Below are 24,619 nucleotides of genomic sequence, written 5' to 3' on the forward strand. Positions count from 1 at the left end.
GTCTTGGGGATTTGCTGAATGCTGGATGGTGTGATGCCTGGTGGGTCCAGATGGCAGAACATGGCAGTGACTGAAGCCCAGGCTTTGGGAGCCCACTGCTGCCCCAGTCTGGCTGCATAACCTTGGCGAGGTCATTACAATCCCCAGTGCCTCAGCTTCCTCGCCTGTCCACTGAAGATGATAGCAACAACGATATGCTCTGGTAAGGTTGATGTGAGGGTTCAGTGACTTTATCCATGGAAAGAACTTAGCAGGGCACCTGGAAATCATGCCTTCAGAAAGCATCAGCAAGAATCAGGTCTGAGCCATCCTGGCACTGGGTTCCCTGAGCGCAATGATCAATTCAGGCACATTACCTCTATCAGTTCAAACCAAACAAAGTCAGTGCTTTCACTTAGAAGCCTGGAGACAGATGTGCATTCCCCCTGGGCCTGCGGCTGTGAGGCTGAGGGCTTTGAAATCCCTGAGCCATTTGCTACCATGAAGTGAGCCTGTTCAAGAATGGTGAAGGTGACACTCAGCAGTTGGACCCTTGTAAGTGGCATTGCTGAGTGGAGTCAAGGCTCAGCTAAGCCAGCACCTCTACCTGTTCAGCGACGTGGAGCAATGCATTTCCTGTGAGGGTTCTTTGTTTTCTTTGTGAAGAGAAGCTAGTGTTAGTTTACAATTAGAGTTGGGTTGGGATTTAGAAGGAAGCCTTCCGGCAGGGACTGGCCTAGACCAGGTCATGGAGATGGGTCAGCGCTGAGTTATGAGGAGACTCGGTTTCCCTGAAGTGGAGGGTGACAGAGGACAGAGTAGGGGTGAGCTTTCAGCTCCTCATCAAGTCTGGATCGCACCATATAGACGGTGAGGGCTCTTGGGACCCACAGGGGATGAAACCGGGGCAGAGTGTCCCATGAATCCATGCCTGGGTCAGCAGCTCAGTAGCCAGCATTTGGTGGAAGGGAAAAAAGTCTCAACAACAACCACCAAAAAGTCCTTTCTTAAGCATTTCCACAGAAATCCATATGGCAATAAATAAAACTTCATATGGATTTTGTGCTCAGATTTCACAGTGTGGTGCACTAGAAAAAATATGCGAGCAAATATGAGGAACTCAGCTGAATTTTATGGAGCTGGTTGACTCAGTAGCAGACCGAATTTTAGGTCACGTAAACGTTGGTTTCTTATCTTTTATGGTTTTCTTCCGTTTTTCTCGGGACAATGAACCTGACGGGACGAGCATGGTGAAAGGAGTCTGAGGCAGACAAATAGCAGAGGCAGTTCTGATTTCCTGGGCTGCTGTCTTCTCGAAGTTTCGACTGCTTGTCCAGAAGAGGATGCAGGGCCGTGTGCAGTGGGGCTGGGTGTGCTGAAGTCCGAGCATAGGAGAGTCTTTGTGGGTCGGTCCACCATGGAGCTAAACAAATAAGGTGCCAGTTGAAAAACTGCGGAGAGTCCAAGGCCATCATGATGAAATTAAGGAGGGAAGCCAGGTTCAGAGCAGTCAGCTGACGTGGCCTGGTCTCCAGGGCTGAGAAAAGCAGATTCTGTACATGTATATTCCAAATGAATAAGCCCAGGGCTTTCTGTCCTCTGATGACTTGAAGTGGGACAAAGCAGGCTCCTCCACATTGCTGTGGATCTTGAAGCATACAGCCCCTCATGAAAGGCGGCTGGCTTGAGGGGCATTGGGGACCCACCTGCCAAAATGTGACTGCCAGCAGTGGGTCAGCTCCAAAGGCCTTCCTTCAGCTTAAACCCACTGCCCCATTTAAAACATGCAAGTGCACGTGGATTTGTGTTTGATTTTAAAATGCTGCTGTTATCACATCGTCTCCTGCGGACATATAGCTCAGCTGCTCCATGTTACTTGGCAGATAAAGTCCCATGTGTTTGGGGTGCCCTTCCCCCTACTGTCATGGGGCTCCAAGTGACCTTTCCCTCATATTTGTCTCCTGCTGATTCTGGGTTTGTCTTTCTCAGGATGTTCATCAAGGGTTCTCAGGATGTTTCTCAGGGGTTCATTGCTCTCTGGATGTTTCTTCCTCCGTGGCATTGATTCCTCCTCCTTGCACGTCCACCATTCCCCTCTGCCTATTGACCTCCTGGGAATGCTTCTGATCCAGTAACCTGCGAGGTGTCCAGCACAGAGCCAAGTATTCCCATGGACTTTGTCTTGCTCATTCCTCCCAGTGAGTGCAGTGGAAGGCACCGTTATCAATATTACGTGGAAAAGGCCACTGAGACTAAAGAAAACACACACACACACACACACACACACATTGATGTTTTCACTGTAAGAAGCTGTAGGAAGAGGACAAAGTAGTTTATAATAAGCTCAGGCTTGTTCAGAATCATAGCAACTGCCCACTGAGGGCCAGGCACTGTGCTAGAGGACTGGAGAGGAAGAGCAAAATGAGGGACACAAACTCTGGAGTCTGATTAATTCAGTCATCTGCACCTGAGAGTAGAGGTCGGGGATTCAGGGGACGATGAAGAGAGTCTAGAAAAAGATCACTCTGGCCACCGCATGGCTAATTGGGCAGAGCTGGTAGTAGCTAGAAGCGATGTTCCCACTCAGCACTGTTCCTGATGGGCTCCTGGTCTGGGCTCACCAAGGCCCTCTCCTCTGAAGCAGTCACCTCAGTGCCTGGGCTCCTATGGTAGTGGACAGTCAGAGCTGCTCTCACAATGACACTGCTCTGATGCCAACATGACAGACACAGCTTGTGCATCCAGAGTGTCAAAGAACGGATCTTTCCCACCAGGGCGAGTTCTTTCTTTGGTGTCTTTCAAAGGCAGGCTCTATTTGAGATGGTGGGCTGAGGGGATTTTGTGGAGGTAGAAATGGACTTCAGAGGTGGGTGGAGAATGAGGAGAAAGGAGAGGATCCTGCTACGTATGGATTTTCTTCCTGACGCCTCCTTTCCAGAGCAGTAACCAAGAGAGGTCTCCAGAAAACATAAGATGCTTCTGCACAGAAGGGGTTTCTGGTATAAGTGAAATATGTGGCATTGCAAGAGGTTAATGGGCATGCTTTTATCTTCTTGCTTCTTTCTGAAAGGGTGGGGTGGGGTCATGAGCAATAGCAGCCATGCAAAAATCAGTAGGGACATTTGGTGATTTTATCTGGAACAGTATAGTAACTTTGTCTCAAAAAAGGTGCCATGTAGTGGAAAGGATCATGACATCAACCTGTTGTTGACCTCTTGATATGTGCCAGCTGTTCATTTTGTAAGTCTCAGCCTCCTGCAGCCCCTTTAAGGAGTCTGGAGCGTGCCCGAGGTCACAGGGCTGGTGGGTGACCAGGGCTGAGGCCATGTCTCTCTGGCTCTAGATCCCCACTCTTAACCACTCTGCTGGCCAGTTCCACTTCTCTGTCCTCTCCCCAATGTGGTGCTCATCTCTGGGAATTCTTGACCCTCAAAAACCATATCCCTTGTGGGAATCAACTTATTTTATGTAATGACTACATTGTAGAGCCTCTGAGTCATAAAATATAAATTATATGTGTGTGCTTGTATGTGTGAAACTTCTGAGATGTATTTATGCCATTTGCCTCCAGCTCCGGGTCTCTTTCTCTGTTTACAGCTGGCTTATCAGCGCCCCCGTCTCCTATTCTTAGCCTGTGCATTATTCATGGTTATTGAGTTGGATAACTGTGGTTGAGTGCCTTCTATTTTTATAATAATTAAAGGTTTTAGGGTAAAATAAGTTTAGCTGCTTGTTTGCCCTCAAATAGCTTTGTAAGTTGGGGGCAAAATGCTGAGAGTTAGAATAAATAAAGGTGTTTAAGACCCTGTCCGTGCTGCTGAAGGACCTGTTGGAGAAGTTTTGAGTTCATGGAATCTCACAGCCCCGGGCAGAACTGGAATAGCAAAGACTACACTTTTTCCCCAGCTCTGTCTGACACTCAGGCACTCGTGAGGTCTAATGGACCAGTCACAGGACCAACGGCTTCATACAGGAGAGTGAGAGCACTTATGGGAAGTTACCGGTAAATGCTGGACAGCTGGACTGCTGGACTGGGAGGGCAGAGGAGGCTAAGGGTGTGGACCCTAGACACAGACTGACTGTGTTCAGACTCTGCTCAGCCACTTTTCAGCTGTGTAACATTTTGCAGTTACTCAACCCCTGGACCCCTTGCTTTCTTCATCTATAAATTGGCGACTGTAATAGTATTCACCTCAGAAGGTTGCTGCGAGCCTTCATGAGCTAATGAAAATAAATGACGTATTTGTAAAAAGGGCTCATAGATAAGTATAATTGCCATTACACCAGCATGGTGCTCCATTTTTTATACACCAAATGACGTCTTCTGTGTCCTCTGCATCAACGAGGTCTTATCACCAGGGGCAGCTGACAGCTGCAAATTGTCAGAGCCCCCGCCTCCCCCTGAGGAGGACTTCTGTAACTCCAAAGCATCAGGAAGCCTGGAGAGTGTTAGGGAGCATGTTCCAGGTGGGCTGACATAGAGCTGGAGGGCGTGCTTTCATTTCTTCAGTTCATCCAAAATAACTCACAGAGCATCTAAGAATAATGACAGTACCTGGTATTTATAAGTACTACTGTCTACCAAGACCCGTGCACTTGCTAATTAGTTTTGAGGTAGATATTGTTATCGTCATTTTACAAGCTTATTAACCGTGCGACCAGGTACACGTGACTTTATCTGTCTGGGTGGCCGAGCCAGGAACTGAGCTTATGTTTTCTGACTCCACAGCCTACACTTATCGGTGCTGATAAGTGGTTCTCAAACTTGACTGAGCATCCAAATCACCTGGAGCACTTGTTAAACCAGCGTGCTGGACCCTGCTCCCAGAGTGTCTGGTTCAGCGAGTCTGGGTGAGGCCCGAGAATCTGCCTCCTAACATGGCCCAGGCGAAGCTGATGCTGATGGTCCAGGAGCCACACTTGGAGGACCACTGCCCAGAGCATTTCTCAGACCCCAACTAAAGGGCCTACTCTGGCACCTTGCAAATGGATGCAAAAGAACACTAGCGTACCTCCTCTAGTAATGTAGCAATCTCTTTGTCAACATTTAGATAAAAGCCCTGATAGTTAATTAACCAAAAGAACTGTTCTCTCTTTTCTCTGTATTTTGCCCAATGAGGTCACCAGACAATTGTGGGGACTCTGGTTCTGACAAGTGGTTGTGGGTGGATAACTTCCTGCTAGGTGTTACCTTCCCAGGGGTCTCCCAAGGAGATCATGGAAGCAGAGGGGGAGGGGGCAGAGAGGTTAGAGCCCAGAGAAGGTTCAGGGCCCTGATTTTGAGTCCCACCTGCCCTGTGAAGGGGGAAGGCTCCTCCTCCTGGGCCCTGGTAATGCTTTTCACCTGCATTATCTATTGTCCTCTTAGCCTGGGTGATTTCCTTTTTACAGGTTAAGAATGGAGGTTTGGGTAGTTTACCCAAAATAACAGTACTTGATGCTTGTTTCGAATTTCCCAATATACAAAGCATTTCCCCAAGCACGGCAAGGCATCTTACCAGGCCTCTTGAGCTAGAGGTAATATTACTCCTCACATCACCCTTTTTAAGGATGATACAGCTGAGACCCAGGAGGGAAGGTTACTTGTTCTGCTCTGCTAGCAGGCAGCAGAGGCTACATACAAATCCACGCCATCCTCCCTCTCGCCTGGTTCTCTACTCCCCTCCCCTCCTCTCTCCTCCCCTCTCTCCCTTCTTGTCCCCTCTCCTCTCCTCTCCTCTTCTCTTATTTCTTCTCTCTTCCTTCTCTCCCTTCTCTTTCCTTGCCTTTTTTTGTACTTTATTGTGGCTCCTTAGCTACACATATTCCCTTTAAAAATTTCCCTCTGCCTGACCTTACCAATTCCAGGGCAACCTCCAGTCTTTTCCCCACTCCTTTCATTGACCCACCCATAGACTTGAGAAAGTGTTCTTAGTTCTCAATAGAATACAAACAACTGGCATTTTAATAATATTTTATAGTCTACAAATTATGTCCACATTCATTTTCCCATCTGAAAGCAGCTTGAAGCTCTGTTTTACAAATGATGAAACTGAGGCTCAGAGAGGTGGAGTGACTTTCCTGATGGGATATGAATGGGCAGCCTAAGGCTATAACTTTCTCCTTTCAAAGCCACTGCAGGAAGCTGATGGTGAGTCCAATTGGAGGATTTTGGAAGGTATGTCACAGAGGCATGGTGGTGTTCTGTGATGTCAAGAAATATCTTGTCAGGTTGACTTTTTCTTTGGGACACAACTTTCATAAGAGCAGGAACTCATCTAATGAAATGCCTGGATCTCATGATGACTTGCAAGTGGAAATTTCCCAGAATGGGTCTATTTGCAGTGCCAGCTTGGTTATCCCACCCACGTAAAATAAGATTCAAAAAGAAATGTTGCCCTCTTGGACAAAGAAAATATTCACCTCTACAGAGGCCTCTAGTTGGTTTCTTAGAATACGGAGCAAGGATAGATTACTCCAGACAATGAAGCAGAAGTGGCTGGTTCTATGGCATCAGTCATCTAAAACCAATTTGCCAAGCTGCCCCTGTCCTTGGGAAGCACAAATCCTGCAGCTAGGTTTATGATCCCTACTTACAGATGAAGACTGAGACTCAGAGCATTTCTCTAACTTGGCCAAAGTCATTAGTACTAAGTGATGGAGGTGGGATTTGAAGCTGTGACTTGCTGGCTCTTGAGACCATTGTCTTTCCACAACACCCTACTGTTCGCTTTGTTCCTGGGGTTTTCATAACCCAAGAGCTAATTGTAAAGTGGGAGAGTCTCCCCATTGTCTCCCCGTTCAAGGCCATGTGGCTCAGGAAGGGATTGAAGGACACGGAGCACTTGTGGGGTCCTGTGCCAAGTGGGCACTGGTGACATAGAGGTGATTCCCCACCTCACAGAGTTCCCATTCTGTGAATGAGGCAGATTCACACAGATACTTGTTGGACATCTATTGGAAAGCACCATTGAGACTGGAAATGTGACAACTGTGGGCAGAAGGAAGGTTCTGGAACTGTCCGGAGTTCCCTCTGGCATTATCTCTGGTCTGCTCCCTGGATCCCTTTATTAGACGGTCCTGGGAGCTCCAATGCCCTGCTGCCTTTCCCCCTTTACCCCAGAGGCAGAAGCCCACCAAGACATCCCTTTCCCTACCTTCAGATGCAGGACTCCCCACCTGCAGCGGCCAGAGGACAGACTTGCCTTTAGAAGATCCACCATCCTAACTGGGTAACCAACCCCTGGGGTGGGCTCGGCACCAAGTCATCCCAATAGGCCTGATTCTGGAGGGAAGCACCACTGAGGGCATTTCCTCAGAGGAAGTCCTTATTCTGTCATGTTGTATCTTTTGAGAAATCTTGACTTTAGCCCTAGAGTTGTAGAGGAGCAGAGCTAAGTGGGCTGGTGTCTTTGCCATCTGGAAACACACGTGCCATTTGCTCAGATCAGCCCAGGATGGTGCTGGGCCTTGGAGACAGGTGGGGCATCTGGGGAGTTGAGCTCACCCTATTCCTGACCCCCAGTATCCTGGGTTGATGCGGAGCTCCTGCCTCCTGTGAGGCAGTTGAGGGAGCACTTCCCAGGGAGGTGAGGCTGCTGAGACTGCGGGAGAAGAATAGGATCCCTGGAGGGGAGAGCAGGGCTGGGCGCTCAGGCATTAGCCTCCCCAGCCTGCCTCGTCTGGCCATGCGGACCACTGGGCAGCCACGAGAAGGTCATGATCTCTCTGTGCCCATGTCCTCCGTGTAAAGTGAAGATGACGACACTTACTCACGGGACTGCCAAGCGTCCAGTGAACAACTGTGCGTGTGGCAGACTCTGGAGCCCAGAGTCTGGCCCTTCCACGTACAAATGCTGTAACTTTGGGAAAATTTTTCAATCTCTGTGCTTCCATTTCATAAACTATGAAATGAGGATAATAGTTACATCTCTTTTATAGAATTGTTGTGGGGATGAGTTAAACGCACTGATGGATGTAAAGTACCCAATACTTGGCATGTAATAAATATACAGTGAAGATTGTCAGCAGCAGCATCTTTAGTATCACTTTAATGTTATGTTATTATTAATACCACTTTTAGTTCTGCCGTTCTTAGTGCTAACAAAAGCAACACTAGTGAGTGTTCAGTCTGCGCTCGGTACCTCAGAAATCACTTCCATCTGTATTGGTTACCTCTTTAAACTCTGGATGACTGAGTTTCAATACAGCCAAAAAGGGGGGTGGGCAGGGGATTCATCTCTGTTGTGTCGAAGTGTAAATGAGGGTTGAGACATCATCCACCACAGCAGCCCTTCCTTCATAAGGATAGTGATGATTGTTTGACCCCAGAAAGCACCCCATTAACTCCCACTGTCCCAAGGAAACAGTGCCGCAGAAAACCCTGCACCCCCGTCATTGGGCAACCAGTCCTTCCTCTTATGAAACATCCCCAACTGCTCACCTGCCCCTTGTGTCCGGCCCAGGACAGCCAAATGTACCTGAAGGACAGTGAGAAAGTCTTCCTTCCAGGAATCCCACCAAAGTACAATGCTCGCCAACCAGGCCTGTCTTGGTCTTTTCTCTTCTTACTCTATAAATACAGTTGACTCTCCTTTCTAGCACTTTGACCATCTGCCCACGGCAGCCTGTTCCTCTCGACACGTGTGCATAAAGAACTCAGTTTTTCCCCTGGCGAGGCACAGAGAAGCAGAGGCCCATCTGCCTATGTGTGTGCTGAGCCACTCCAGTCCCCTACTATGCCCTTGAGAAGGTCGGGGAGGCAAGGATGCGCTGAAGATCCATTAGCAAGAACATATTTAGGCTTCAAGAAAGCCTGCTGTGAAGGAACCTGTTTAGTTTAACTTAGTTTAAACTTAGTTTAACTCTGTATTTCACACATGTATTTGACCAAACAACCCCAATCTGCTGCCACCCCATCACACATTAATTATAAATCAAACTGACATCATCAGAGCAACTTTGGAAATGTTATACGAATCACCGCGGAGATGTTTAATCCTTATGAAAACTTTGTAAAGGCTGTGATTGCTCCCGTTGTACAGAGTGCGGAACTGAGACTCCGAGAGATTAAGTAATTTGCCCAACGTGGCCCACCCCCATCTAAGCGAGGGTTGCAGGAGCTGGCGTTCAGCCTCCCAAGTGCATGATGCCCTGTTCACCAGGCTGCCTTGCCTGGAGACGTCCCGTCTGGAAGGTTCCACCCACATTAACATATCCCATCAGCCTCCAGGATGGGACCCTTCTGGCCCTGAGCCTAAAACCAAACACCACTTACTAGTAAATCTATGTTTTGTGTGAGCACAAGGGCCCTGCCTCCACAGCTAAGTTGCTAGGTGAGCGCAAAAGAGGGCATCTTGTGTGACCGTCCCAGTAGCTTATTATGCGCACCACACATGGGCAACGGCATCATTTCCTTGACCATGGGTGTGCCTGGCTCGGTGTGATTCCATCTAATCATCACGGGCAGGGCGGCTGTGATTACAGTGTGCTGGAGGAGAGGCTGCGCCAGGAGGCCCAATAAGAGCCCCACAGCAGAGCGTGTGGACTTCATTCCCAAGCCTCGCCTCGTCCTTGTTGGTGTCATCTTCCACACTTAGATGAGAGGCGAGCGACACACTGAGCCTTCAGGGATGGCTCAGAGGATGCAGAGCCGGGGGCAGAGATATCTGTCCATCTGTCTGTCTCTTTTTCTCTTTGATATCACACTGACTTATGTTAGATAGAATATAAGGCTATAGAAGGCATATAAATTTCATAGAAATTTTAGGAGTATATATGTGTGTGTATATATATATACATGCATCTTAATCCATAGATAAAAACTAGAAATATATAATGTCTGATGCACCTTTGAGACAATGATAAGACCTATCTCAGGGGGGTATTATGGGGACTAAAGAAGATACATATATATAGGTGCTAAAGTATATATAGTTTATATATACTAAAGTATATATAGGAGACAGACTACAGGATCCAGCACGTAGTGTTTTCTAGATATTACCTACAGACTCATCAGTTCACTCTTTCATTGAATGTCCAACATCCTCGTTTCACAAATGGAAAAGCCCAGAAAGAGTCATTGATTTGCTCAGTGTCAGAGGGAAAATTGATGGAGACGGGGAGGCTGGTCTGAAGGTCCTGGCAAATCCTTTGATTTGAATCAGATGATGTGGGAGCTGGACAGGAGCCTAGAGATCCTGGAGGTCCCTGTCTTTAACTTGCCCCCCTCAACCCCTCATGAGGATGCGTGTGGGGGAGAGAGGGAGATGGACAGTGTGGCCCAGGTTCCCCCTTCTTCTCCCACAGCTGCTCCGTGAGTATGCATGTCACATGCTTCTGTGTGTGATTCATTAGAATGGAGTTTGCCCCAGCTTAAAGATATACCTGTCCTAGCCTGTGGTTCTCAACTGGGGGCGATTTTGCCTCCCAGGGGACATTTGGCAATATCTGGAGACATTTTTGGTTATCACAACTGGGGGGTGCTGCTGGCTTCTTGGAATGCTGCTAGACATCCTGCAACGCCCAGGGCCGACCCCCAACAAAGATCATCCGGCCCATTGTCGACCAGCCCAGGTTGAGAACGTGCTCCAGCCCAACGCTCTGCTTTACATGTCTGACACTGAGCCCAGAGTGGGGAAGGGCCACACTGCCAGTTAGGGGAGGGGCGTGGCCAGGGCTTCCACCTCAAGGTGTCAGACCGCCAGCGGGTCTTGTTAAAATGTGAACCCTGATGCGGTAGGTCTTGAGCAGAGAATCTGCATTTCTTGCCCCTCCCAAGTGGCTCCCAGGCTGCAGGTTGGTGGACCACGCTCTAAATAGCCAAGTCTTGGTTTCTCCATTGCACCAGCATTCCGAGAAACTGTCACTTGCATTGTCCTCACCCTGTACTAATTACTGTTCACTTTCTCTCATCCTAGGGTTCCCTGGGCCCACCTGGTCCCCCTGGGAGAGACGGCAGCAAAGGCATGCGGGTACGTCTGTTTCTACTGCCCTTCCCACTAGGCAGTGCCAGGCCAGGGACCTCCTAATCAGAGCCCTGTGCCCTCAAGTTGACAGGGCAGGCCTCAGCTGGGGCTCATTTGTACCAGGATCTTCCCAGGTCCCTAGAGGTCGGCCCAATAGTTACAGCAACACCAACAACAGCTATTGCCACTGGGCAGCCCCTACGTGTCTTTGGAGCTAGTTTCTCACTTAGTTGACAAGCAGTTCTGCATGGAGATCTTGTCCCCATTACCCATAACTTGAACCAAGTCAAGGTCCAAGGTGAAGGATTCACCCAAGCCCCAGGTTCGTCGCTAGAGGAGTCTGTGTGGGACCCAAGAAGCACCCTGTACCCTGCATGGACAGCCACCCTCCCTCTTGTTGGGACCCTGACTCCATCTCTGTATTCCCCTGCCTCCAAGTTGGAACACGCTCCAGAAACCAAGATAAAACGTGATCTCCTCTCAGTCTGCTCCAGGAAAAAAGGGATCAAACTCTTCTGTACCAAGAACCCAAAGGGAAATCGCTTCTGGGTTCTCCCCATCTCTACTCCCTTAGCGATTTTCAGATTTTCAGCCTTGCACGAGCAGGCCTCGGAGTGGGAGCCCTGACTGTGAGCGCCTCCTCAGTGCACAGCCTACAACACTTCAGGAAAGAGGTCTCAGGCAGAGACTGGGAGAGAAAGGGGAGTTCCAGGAATCTCTAGGCCCTCTCCGTGAAGAGAGCCTTCAGCGTCACTCCAGTCCCTGTGCTTTCTCTGCTATTCTGTCTGAATTTTGTTTTGTTGACCTCCAGTGGCAAGAGCGAGTGAGGTTGAGACAATACCACTCCCAGTGAAGATCAGCCCTTGACCTGTAAAAGGGTCTCTGAGGGAGCCTGGGTCTCTGGTCACCGGCAGTTACGTTTTTCTGTATGAGTTTGAGTTCCAAGAATGGATGCCCCGGAGGCTTTGGACCCTGGTGTCTGGGCCCGTGTCCTGCTGGGTTATGACCACGTGCTGTGTTTTGTGTGCAGGGGGAGCCAGGAGAGCCGGGGCTACCTGGAGAGGTGGGCATGCGGGTAAGTGTCGCTTTGAGCTTTGTTCCTCCAGTGTTCCCGGTGGACAAATCTTGACACAAAACCAGTTGCCGTGGGCATAGAGGAGATGCACAAATTTGTTCCCTACAGACCCTTCCCATATAAACGCATGCACACTTGTGTGTGGATATCCACACATATATGATGGTTCCTAAATTCTTACCTAAAAATGAATCACACCATACTCTGCCATCTATCTCCTTCATTTAACAAGAGATCAGAGACATCTTTCCACACCCATACAGACACCACCTATTCTCTTAATCAATGCATGTTGTTCCATGATATAGATGTATTGTAATTTATATAACCTTTCTCCTTTTTACAGTTCTGAAGGTTGTTTCTAGTTTCATTTGTTTTTCACTAAAATCATTGAAGCAATAAATGCTTGAGTGTGTGCATGTATGCATGTATGTGTTTCTCCTATGTACTGTATTTTCATTTTAGGAGGATAGATTACGAAAATTGGGATAGCTTTGTCTGAAGAAATGCACATTTTAATTTTGGTAGATTTTAATAGATATTGCCAAGTTAGTTGCTTAAAAGCTGTGACAATTCATGGTACAGGCAGTAGAGGAGCCTCAGAGCTCTGCAGACATCCGTTGGGCTTTGTTGGGACTTGTCCAGGCTGTACTGGCCCCATGGCAAAGTGTGAATGGTGAACCGCAGGAATCATCATGTTGATCAGAAGCTGCGCATACCCTGGCCGGATCATGAGCAGGCTACTGGACGCCGGGCAAGTGCAAGTGGCCATGTTGCCCTGGCCTCATTATAGCTCAGAGGCAACGCACTCCCAGCTATTCCCTGAAGTTGAGTGATTCCAGGTATGAATCACAGCTCCACTAGGCAGGATGACAGGAGCTCTCAGTAGAGCAGAGGCAGCGGAGGTGGAGGGGGTCCCTCGGCAAGACCTTGTGCGAGCAGCATGGCAGCGTGTGGTGGCTGAGAAGCAACAGATCTCCAACCCAAACACATTATTGACTGAGTGTTGCCTCTGCTTCTGCCTTTTCTTTCCGTTCCCAAACCTTCCTTGTCAATGCTCTTCTGCAGGGATCCCAAGGACCACCTGGGCTTCCCGGACCTCCCGGCCATGTTGGAGCTCCTGTAAGTGAAGGCACTTGTCTGAAGGCGTTCTGTTCCCTTCTCCAGGGCGTGGGATCCAGGCTCTCTGACAAGTCCCCCTCCCGTATCTGCACATGGACCCGTTGTCTTGTAGGCATCAGTGACAATGAAGTGTTGGGCTCTCTTCTTAGACCAGAAATGCATAAACATTATGGTATTTAAGCATCTCCTGGAGAACAAGTTTAGATACACATTCCTGGGACCCCATTCCCAGACAGTGAAGCAGCAGGTTTGAGTGGAACACAGGAATCTGCATTTTTACCCAACAGCTCAGGTGTTTCTGAAATTTGACCTAAAGAAGCTGTCCAGTCTGCCACTCCGGAGGGGGTGGAGTCTTTATTAATTCTCAGCCCCTCGAACACTGCCAGACACATGATGGATGTCCAGTGACCATGTGCTCCATGGATAAAGCAATGAACAAGTAGATATGGTTGTAAGGAGCAAGGTGGCCTCTTGGGTGTCTTACCTTATGCTTGATTCTCATTAAGAGAGATTTGAGATTGTCTCCAAGTGAAAAAAGCTGCGTAAAAGATTATTTCTAAACAAAGGAATCTGCTTTGCCTCAGGGGCATTCAAGACCTCTCATCTCTGTGTGTCTGGACAAAATATTTGGATAGAATTAAAATTGCCTGGGTGGTCCACAGACCTTTGGCCCTCTGGGACTTCCCCAGGCACCAAAGATGTATGTAGCATTCCTGGAATCAACAAGTGGGCCTGGGGGGTCTCTGCCTTCTTTGATATCATTTCCACAGAATGTCCAAGGGTCTCTTCTCCAGGAAAGCAAAGGAGAGCGAGGGGGCCACACAGGGAGTTCACACAGTAACACAGGACATGTTCACACCTTTCCAGCAGGGCCTCGCACTGAGCTTTTGGCCTAACCTTCAAGCTCTGCCTGGGGAGAAGCCAGGCTTTCATCAGCTATGCTGGCAGCCCCCACATCTCACTGTGCACCCTACACATCTGAGAAGAGCAGACACACGTGCTGTTCTGATCTTCTGCACTTTAGTGTGGGGCAGTAGGCTTCAGGCAAAACTTCTGTAAGATTCTTGTAATAACCAAGTGATTGATGCAGTCATTCATTAAATCATTTATTCATTCACCAGGTGTTTATGTGTCAAGTGGCAGGAACTGTTTAGACCCTGGGGATACAGTATTGAAGGAATGAAGGCACTGCCCTCATGGGGCTTACATTCTACTTTGGGGAGGCAGAAAATGTGTCATATGGGGCTGAGTGCTGCGAGAAAAGTCAAATGTGGGGAAGAGGATGGCAAGCCACTGTGGGCGGGTGGGGGCAGTGATTGTGTTTTAGATCCTCTGGTCAGAGAAGCCCACATCTTGCCTGACATTTCTGTCAAGTCTGCTCACAGAGGGGAGGGAGTTCTGAGCACAGGTTCTGGGTGCTGCTCCTGAGGAAGGTGGGGTGGATGCAGGGCAGGGCAGGGCAGTGGCCCTCTCCCTGGGGAGGTGGAAGGATCTGGCTTAATGGGGCCCAGAGTCTTAGGCTCAAGGTTGGGGGCCGTTCCTGGATTCAGTGATCACGATGGAATCACAGGCTCCAGGTGGCAGTGGGGACTGACTCCGAAGCCACATTCCTGCCCTCGGCCAGGTGAGCTCAGGGGCCAGGGTGTGTTCAAGGCTGTAGCTGGGAGGACCCAGATAACCCAGGCCGGGGGCCAGCCCCAGGAGCTCACTTCTCATTCTAGCAGGAGCCTAGCTCAGCTGCCCAGGTCTGAGGGAGGCACAATGGCCACAGTGTGGAGTGAGATGTCCCGGGAGACAGGCTCTTCACCACCATCCCGGGCAGTCTGTCCACAGGCCTTGGAGGGTAAGAACAGAGGAGTGGACTGAGATGTTGTGTTGCCGATCTTCCTCTCTCCCCCCAGGGTCTCCAAGGAGAACGAGGTGAAAAGGGAGCCCGAGGAGAAAAGGTATTTGCAGTCGGCTTTACTAGCTTAATGCAGCTTTCCCTAGAAAAGAGGAAGAGGGCGCCTGGGACCCTCCACTCCGTGCTTGCATGTGTGTGTGTACATGTGCACATTCATGTGTGGGGGCAAGTGTGTGTGCACATGTGTGTATGGACAGTGAGTGTGTGTTTGTGTGTCTGTGTGCTTGTGCATGTGCGTGTGTGGCAGGTGAGGGCGGGTGCAGACAATTCATTAGTTTCCCACCCTAAATATAAATTCTGGGCCAGGCAGGCCATGGGCTCGGTCTCTGCAGGGTCTGCAGTCCCCTCACAAAGACAGAGTGTAGGGTTTCCAGGCTGGAGAGTTTTTGAGACCGCCCTGGATTGGGACTCAAAAAGTCCCGCTTGCTGCCACAGACTCACATCCCACTCAGCAAGTTATATAACTTCTCTGTTCCCCAGTTGCCCTGACTCTCAAAGTAAAGGGAGGCTGCATGGTGACAGTTGTGACACTGGTGACCCACATTTAGCCTCATTCACTGAGTGTTATAGACTGACGGAAGCTGAGTCTCTTAAATGCAGATGGCTGTGGTGGCCGACATATTGAGGGGGGCTAAGATTGGCCCTTCCTTCATGCCTGTGCCACCAGGTCACAACAAGATGCCATCAGACCCTATCCTTCCACATGCGCCAACGCCATAGAATGCTCGGGGCCCAGCTGGGAAGGAACAAGCTGCGAATCCCGCCTCCACTTCCCCAACCGCTGGCGCCAAATTCTCAGGAATCTCTCCCCAGGCCCATTCATTGGGTTCTTCAGATTAAGAGCTGGAATTTGTCTGTCCTACGCTAAGCTGTGTTCCAGATGCTTCTTCCATCTACCCCACCCTATCTTCCAATGGTACACATTCTTCTAGTTTCATAAGGAGTTTTAAAATTATTAAGTAATTTAATTTTGTTTCTACGTATTTGGGAAATAGTGACAAATAGCCTATAATCCTGCCATCCTGATACAACTACAGTGGCACGTTTTCTGTAGGACTTATTCTTATATATCCGATTTCTTTTTACATAGCCGCCAGTAATATATTCAGTTTCACAGCCTGTCTTGTTTGTGGTTCCTGCGTGTGATATTTTTTCCCGTGTGCTCTAGAGTTTTTGTGACTTCTTGTAAGTGGCTGCACAATGTTCCATTTTGTGAGCAGACCATGATTTATGTGCCCATTCCCCTGTTACTGATCATTTAGGGTTGTTTCCAGTTTTTCATGCTTAGAAATAATGCTTTGGTGAACGTTTGTAAACCTATAGCTTTATTTATTTATGTTTTCAAATTTAGGATTATTTCCTTAGGCTGCTCTCCCAGAAGGGAGATTACCGGGCAAAGAAAATGCACTTGTGTGCAGCCCTGGAAGCACTTACTGTGTTGCTTTCCAGAAGATTCCTTAGGATAAAGGGAGGCAGGATCTAGCGTGGTACTCCACTTCAGGCTCCAAAGCATGATTTCGGTTGTGTGTATATTAAATTTTAATCATTGTAATTTAAAAAGCGAAATCCCTTACCCCATGGTCATAGTCATTAGGATTTGCATCTCTTGGTTCTTTTGAGAGTTTTAAGGTGGTTCTATGTATTTGTTTACTGGTAGATTTCCTCTCTGGCTTTCTGCTTCTTTGCTTTACAATGTGGGGACTTGAAAGTGGCATTTGGAATAAATGAGGATTCAGGCCCAGGGCAGTATGGCTTGATGGGTGGCTCTGGTGCACGAGGGAACGGGGGTCTCATTTGAAAGCCCTGCGTGGGTGCAGGCAGGGTTTGGGTCGCTGATCCTGCCGTAGGGCCAGGCTGTAGAACAGCAAGAGGGAAGCTGAGGCTTGGTGTCCAAAGTGCGTGGTGGGCTCAGCAGTGATTCCGGCTGAAGTCCCAGGTTGTGGATTCTGCCCTGGCCACCACCTGAGGGCATGGTCAGACACCCAAGCCTGTGCCCTGGCCTGGGGTTCAAAACAGGCCTCCGGGCATTCAGTCTCCCTCAGGCCCCTACTGAGTGCCTGTTGCCGGTCAGGTCCACTGAAGGTGGTAAGTCCAGCAAGGACTGAGGCACAGGCCCTGCCTTCAAGGTCCCAAGAGTTCAGCGGACAAGACAGACTTAGAAAGTCAACTCAGTGCATGGCTGTGTGAGGCACACAGTGCTCAGTGTAGAACCTGGAGCACGGATGGCTCTTGATAGGCATTTGCTAGATAAATTAGTGAATAATAGATGAGTCCTTCATAAAATCACAAGTCCTAAGGCCAGATCCCCTATAGGATGGATAACTGGTGAATCGAAGGTGTGGGAACCAAGCAGAGGACAGTAGTGTGGACACAGCCAGGTCGTGTAAAGACAAGATGGCTGTATTTGGAGAGGATGCAAACCCCCAGGACTCCCTTGGTCATCAGAACCAAGTCCAATACTGATACATCACTGCAGGGGGCAGAAACCCAAAAGCTCGATCACCTGGGAAGGGGTCTCCCCAAACAGAGGCGTCAAGGCTATGGCTTCACCACTTGCCTGAGGCCTGGGCTTAGGCCGGGTCTGCATTAAGGAGCATCGAGGACCCCAGGCAGGAGCACATGAAGGCCCAGAGTGTTCCTGCTCACAGACAGTTTCACTTTGCTTCACGTGGAGTCAGTTTTCCAACAAACTCTGTGGGGTCCCAGAGATCAGGGGTCAAGTCACACAGCACTAATCCGAAGTGTGATAAAGGAAATTAAAAAAAAAAACCAGAAAACCTTCTCCTTGTTGGGCCTCGGTTTTTTGCATTGTGAAATCTCAACTGAGACCCGGATTGATCCAGAAGCCGGTGAGGAGCCTGTGCCCAGCCTCAGTGCCTGCCGTCTATCTACACGCAATGCCTGGGATTTCGGAGGCACCTCCCGGCACTATAGTGTCTTCTGCTCCCTGAAAGAACATGGAGGAAATCATCCCCAAGTCAAAAGCTATGTTTTAAGTGCTTAATTTTTTTTTTAATGTGCTGTAAAAGACTCAAAAAAGTGAAAACATAATGCTTGCCCTTAAGAAGCCCACAGGGTGACTGGGGACATGTGAAAGTTAAACTGACTCCTCCGTTCACATAGTCACCCCTTCATGCCTTCGGTCACATACCCATCCACCCGCCTACCCACCAATCTTTAGTGATGCCTTCAACTCTCTGCTCGGGAGTCCATCGCTCAGAAGTCTTCCGGGTCCCCCGGGCCTGTCCCAGAGCTTCCACTTCTGTGTCCCTAGGACTCCTATAGTTTTCACCCTGATTGGCCATTTGTGTCACATTTGTCTTTCACTCCCACACACACATGTAGACCCCTAGCACCTTGAGCACAGTGCTCACACCTTGTGCGTCTCTGGGTCCTCACTCTCTGAGGTAGTAGTTGTCACAAAGCACATGGCCAGTCTTCATCTATTGACACGTTGGTGTGGCACTGGGCACTGGATGAGGAGTGATACGGGAACCAAGATGGCACTCAGGTTACAGAGGGCCTTCACCAACAGGTGTATGGACTTGGACTTTTGTGGAGATGTATGGGATGGGTTTAGAAGATGCATCTTAGCACTCAGGCTCAGATGAAGGCACAAGAGTGGATGAAATGGTGAGCAGGAAGCTGCATGGGCCACATCCTGTTAGCTAGAAAATGTCACAGACAGAAGGCACTGGGGGCCCAGAGCAGAGAGGCAGCACTGTCTGAAAGATGGTCTTCTAAGCTTCCTGGTTGCAGTGGCTTAGGCCGGGCTTCTGAGGAATGGTGAGTTTGGATTTCTAGGGTTTCAGTGAAGACTCAAGTACAGAGCTGTGGACTCTTCATGGGCCTGGTGAGAGCAGCTCTGCCACTTAGGAGCCAAGACAGCCACTCAATCCACTAGAGCCTCAGTTTCCTCACCTGCAGAATGGAAATACTAATATCTTCCCTGAAGCCTATTGGAAGGTTGGATAAGATAACAAATCAAAGTGTCCAGCACATCACCAACACATCCACAAACACTCATTTCCTTTCCCTACCTGTGTTTTGGGAGAAATTCAGTCTGTGCACACTCTGTGCTTTGTTCTTGCTAAAACCCTGTTTTAAAGCAACAGGCTTTTCCCATGGAGTGTTGAGCTGCTTTTCAAGCAAGCTTTTGGAGTCTTGTGTTATGACTTCTGTCCAGCCAACAAATGCTTCGTTCCTATCAAAATCCTAAATTATCAAATCTAGAAAGGACTATAGAGAACACTGGACATCTCTCCTATTGTACAGATGGAAAAACTGAGCCCAGAGGCAATGTGTTTCCTGATGCCAGGAGAGCAAGTGCTAGAAACTCTTCCTTCCCAGTGTGAGCTTTCCCCACCAGGATACACCTCAAGTGCCAACCAGAAATGTAGAGCAAGCGATGTTCCCTGAACTCTCTCTTCAGATTGACCACAGTCCTGCCCCCTTCAGGTGCTACTTTGCAGGGAAGCTCAGGATGTGGAGGGCCACCTCCAGGTGAAGTCCGGGAGAGGAAATTCAGCCAGGGTCTCCATCAGCCTCAGCCTCTCCAGGCTGCACCAGGTGCATCATCGTGGTGTAGACTGCTCTGTGCCTGAATCCTCAGTTATTCCAAATGCCACTTTCAAGTCCCTCCAATGTAATTGCAAAATTCTTAGAGCAGTGCTAGGCAACATGTGCCATTTATATTAGGGATGGGGAGGCAGAGACAGAGACAGAGAAAGATACAGAGAGAGAGAGAGAAACGTGAGCCAGGGCTCTGCTAGCTCAGCTTTGGGTATAATTTCCAACGCCCTTGCTAACTTTCTGGATGACTCTGAATAGAGCTGGTCCCTTCCCAGCACCTCCGTTTTCCTATCTATCAAATAAGAAGCGTGGCCTGCACGATCCCTCAGGCTCCTTTCCGCTTCTTAGATCTGATGGGTACTTAAAACAGTTTATTTTCTCACGAACCTCTCTGATTTCTTACATCAGCAAGAAGGAAGTTTCCATCTCCTCTTGAGACAGGCCCATCCAGCTGTTGGGCCTTGCCCAGTGTGGAGCTGGGCCAGAGAGAGCAGCTACCCATCTATCACCAACGCCACCTCCCGACAGCACATGGCAGGGTGTTCTCTGTAGGGTGAGGGGCAGCCCTTGCTTTAGACATTTTCCAGAAGATGCTTCTAAAGGCACAGTGAGGTGTGGATGCTCCACTGGCATGAGAATGTCCTGGTGATTGAAGGGCAGTGAGGCCTGAATGAGCTGTCCATGGGCTAGTGGGCTTGGAACGATTGGCAAATTGTAAGGTGACTTTAGTTAGTAACAAAGAGAGGAGTCCACTTGCTGAGGGGCCAAAAGTTGTATGTAGTGGCCCCAACTCTGTCCAGATGACTATGCCCCCAGGACCACCTTGGGTGGATGTAACAGTCAAGCCCCTGAGGCCCCAGGGAGGATCTTCCAGAGGTCCCACCCTGGCTTGGGAATAGGGAAGCCCAGGGCACAGCGGCCCTAATAAGAGCACCGGCTTTGGAGTCCAGAGAACCAGATTCTCACCCTGGCTCTGCCTCTACGAGCCCTGGGACCCTACACAAACTTAACCTTCCTGACCCCTGTGTCCTTATCTAACACTTAGGGGTAACACTACCTGTCTCAGGAAGTGGCTCTGAGGATCCAGTTAAATTAGTTGTGACAACAAAAACAGGATTTGGCACCTGGTGGGTTCTCCCTAAATGTTCAACAAAAGGGAGTGGGAGGTTTGAAGGGACTGAAACCATGCTCCACCCTGCAGACAACCGCCCCCAACTCTGCCTTATGATGAGTCATCTGTAAGTCATAACCCTCAATTTGCATTGTTCTAGAAGGGTTGGCAGAGTTGCCCGCCAGATCTTACGGTGGTGAGTATTTGTTGAATATCCGCTGTGTGCTTGGTGCACAGAGGTACATTCACTCGTAATTTGGTGAAACTTTATGATTCAAACCTTTACGGAGCAAGTGCCCAGTGGAAGAAACATACCACACGCGCCCTCCCACATTAAATGTGCGGACCAACGCCAAGATTTCAGAATTGTCAAGACTCCTGCAGCCCAGAGGAAAGGAGCTAAGGACATTTTCTCACTTTAAGTGGGGTGCGCGCTCCCTCTGCTGTCGGAGATTCAGAACTGCAGCAAGCGGACTTGGCATGGAGGGAGATCGCCCAGGGCTTCGCAGGCTGGCTGTCAGGATTGAGTCAGCAAATACCGGATCTTCCTCTTTTGAGCTTTGTGAACCAGGATGATGCACTTAATCTCTGAGACTTGGTTTCCTTTACTAAAAATGGGAACGATCTGTCACAGGGTTTATGTGAATTTTAAACGAGATAGTGCCTGTTTTAGCATCGGGTACCCAGAAGATGGGAAGATGCTTGGGACAAGGATTGATTCTCCCTTAATTTGCATATACACACCCTTCCCTATCCATTAAGGAATGTGAAAATCAGAAGAGGTCTTAGAGTTTTTGCAATACAACCACCTTTTTTCTTTTCTTGTTTTCCATGATTTCAACCGAGTGAGGAAATTGAATCTCAGAGAGGAATAGACTCTCCCAGGGGCAGCCAGCATGGGTGGAGTCAGGATTAGAACTCAGGTCTCTGACTCCTAGCTCATCGCTCTCCTCTGTTCTTTCCTTTCTCCAAGCTCACACCCCTTCCTATCCCATCACATTCCTCCCTTGCTGGCCCCTTTCGACTGATTTCTTTGCCTTTCCTTTCCTTGTTCCATAGTCACTCTTTGTTTTGCATAACCACCTTTTAATGTATGCCTTCCAGGCACTGTTCTAAGCATTTTACATATATTATCTCACCTAAGCCTGACAGCAGCCTTACAAGGTAAATAGCATCCCTATTTATAGATGGGGAAACTGAGTCGCAGAGATGCTAAGTAATTGGTACAAGATCACACAGCTTAAGAGTGGGAGAGCCAAGGTTTGAGTCTGGGTGGTGAGGTTGACCATGGCTCCCTGCACCTCTGCACCCCAGAGAGCCCCGGCTGCCAACAGTCCATGCCAGGAACCAAGCTGGTGGTCTCTGTGCAAACCCTGTGCTCTGTCATTGTCAGGAAACCCAACAAGACCAACACAGCAAAATGAAACCAAGGGTCAAGACTTTAGGTGGGACATGCTGTCTCTAGTTTGGCCTCTGACCCAGTTCTTCCCTGTTGCTTTCACCCACCTCATGTCCCAGCTGGGCTTCTGTAGGCATTTCTGTTAGAGTCCCTGCTGTGTGGACTGCTGCCTCTAACTTCTGTCTTAATCCCTGTCTGCATCTCTCTCTCTGTCTCTGCTCTCCCTCAGCATCTCTCTCCCTCATCCTCCCTTTCCTGTTCATTCTCTTCCTCGCATCCCCTGCTAATGAAAACACAAATCTGGCGGCACTCCAGCTGTGTCCCTCCTGGCCCCACTCTCTGGGTGCTGATTCCACGTCCAGCCAAGCCCTCACCCTGCACCCTGCACCTGTCCTGAGTTGCAGCTAGGAGAAATCTTGGCCCCGGGCTCCATTGATCTTGGTTTGCAAGTGCAAGGAAGTAAGAAACGGGGAGTTAGGCAATACGCAGAGCCTTCTGCTTCCTTATTTCATTGTGAAATAGTACCTTTTCCTTTGCTGAGCCCCGTGGAAGTGCCACATTCCAGGGTGACATTTAGTAGGCTGGCCTACTACAAGGAAGAGAGCTCTGGCTGCAAGTCAGGAGGCCTTGACTTTAGTCCTGGCTCCATCAAGTTTCCACGTGACTCTGGACAAGATACACCCGCTGAGGTTGTGAGTTTCCTTACCTATAAGTGAGGCTGTTGGATTCACGGGTTCGAAGACCTTACCAGCTCAACCACTTTGGGAATCAATGGAAGAGATGAACCTGCTCCTCCAGGGGCCTCTGCTCAGATGCTGTGGGGAGATAGAAATAGAGGATTGAGAGTCAAGAGATCCAGGTTCTGGTGCTGGTGCAAGAACACCCCACTGCAATTAAGTGGCTTTACATCTGGCCTCAGTTTCCTCGTCTGTTCTTGGCCCTCAAGCCTGCCAACCTCACAGCATTTGAGGAAGAGAAGATGCTGTAGCAGAAGTGGAATTGATTGGCAGAGAGAGAAAATACACACAGCTCTCCTCTCTGTTCACCCCAAAACTCATATAATGAAAAGGCCTTTTTTTTAAAGGATTAATATGTAATAGCGCTTAAAAATAGAAATGTGTACATCATTGTTCTAGAACTTTTTAAATAATTTCTGAAGGATACAAAATATATATGATGAAGTTAACATAATTGCAAGATGAGAGGAAACTATAAACCAAAATTCAGAATTGGGAGAAGTGCTGGAGGAATCCCCAAGTTCAAAGCAGTGGATGTGGGGAGCGGGGGATCCTGGGGCAGAGGGCACTGATTAATTGGGCCCTGCACTTGGAACAGCTGAGTAGGGCAGCTCCTCCCCTGACCTCTGCTTGAACTGGTTGGTGGGGAGCATCAGTATTTGCCTCCAGATTGAGAGAACCATTCCCCAGCAGTCAGCAATCCCCAGAAGGTTGGGAGCATCCACACTGAGAAGAAAAACTACTGATGCGTCCCACCTGTCAGGATATCCCCTCACCCTGCAATCACCAGCAGTGGGCTGCAGTAAACAGAATCAACATCCATAGGCAGGCAACTCAAGACAAGCACAGCACAAAAGAGCAGAAAACCAAGAATCTTCAATCGTTCCAAGAAAAACAACATCCTGGAAGAGAGGCAGCAACCTTAAGAAAAAGAAATAAAGAAATAACAGCTTAAGAAGTGAAGTTATAGAGAAATAGAAGGAGAGTTCAAAATAATTTTCACGTGTATTCTTCTGGTCACTCAGTAAATGTCACCTGGGAGCCGCACCGTGAGTCTCTGGGCTGGGCACTGGAGACACGATAATGAAAGGGTGAACACACCTCATGTCCTCATGTGAGAGAAGGATAGTGACATGGGTAATAAATGCAAATTGAATTAAAAGCTGTGAAGGAGACAAATCTGAGACAAATCCAGACAAATGCTGGAGAGGAAGAGGGCATCTAATTTAGATTAAAAGGCCAAGGAGGTAACATGTAAGTGAGCCCTGAAGGGTTGCTGAGGGAACAGCAAGCACAGCATGGGGAAACAAGAAAGCAGTTACTCTGCTCGAGGTACTCAAAGAAGGAAGCCATGGCTGCTGGAATGCCAGGTAATAGACTATTAATGTTAGCATGAGCCCACCTTTTGTCTTTCTCATTTTTTTTGAAGATTTGCCCTGAGTTGAAATCTGTTGCCCGTCTTCTTTGTTTTTTTTTCCTTCTTCTTCTCAAAGCCCCCAATACATAGCTGTGTATTCTAGTTGTAGGTCCTTCCAGTTGTGCTATGTGGGACACCGCCTCATCATGGCTTGATAAGCAGTGCCATGTCCGCACCCAGGACCTGAACCAGCAAAACCCTGGGCGGCTGATGCGGATCAAGCGAACTTAACCACTTGGCCATGGGCTGGCCCTGAACCTACCTTTTGGAGTCACCTTTCTCCATCTACTTAGTTCTTAGGGCTCAGCTGTGAAAAGGACACCAACGGGGAACACTAGACACAAGGAGTTGACTC

At 48.9% G+C, this 24,619-nt stretch overlaps 1 protein-coding gene across 2 annotated transcripts in view; it reads left to right on the forward strand.

Annotated features, from left to right (window-relative positions):
- The window catches only part of COL22A1 (collagen type XXII alpha 1 chain), a 292,457-nt gene that overhangs the window by 106,975 nt on the left and 160,863 nt on the right, over nucleotides 1-24,619 (forward strand). For both annotated transcript variants that reach the window (XM_046641629.1, XM_046641628.1), the window contains 4 exons: nucleotides 10,881-10,934; nucleotides 11,959-12,003; nucleotides 13,072-13,125; nucleotides 15,027-15,071. In XM_046641629.1, the coding sequence (XP_046497585.1) occupies nucleotides 10,881-10,934; nucleotides 11,959-12,003; nucleotides 13,072-13,125; nucleotides 15,027-15,071 (198 nt within the window). The remainder of the gene's footprint in view (nucleotides 1-10,880; nucleotides 10,935-11,958; nucleotides 12,004-13,071; nucleotides 13,126-15,026; nucleotides 15,072-24,619) is intronic.

Source organism: Equus quagga, chromosome 16 (genome assembly GCF_021613505.1).
Source record: "Equus quagga isolate Etosha38 chromosome 16, UCLA_HA_Equagga_1.0, whole genome shotgun sequence".
In the NCBI taxonomy this organism is placed as follows: Eukaryota; Metazoa; Chordata; class Mammalia; order Perissodactyla; family Equidae; genus Equus; species Equus quagga.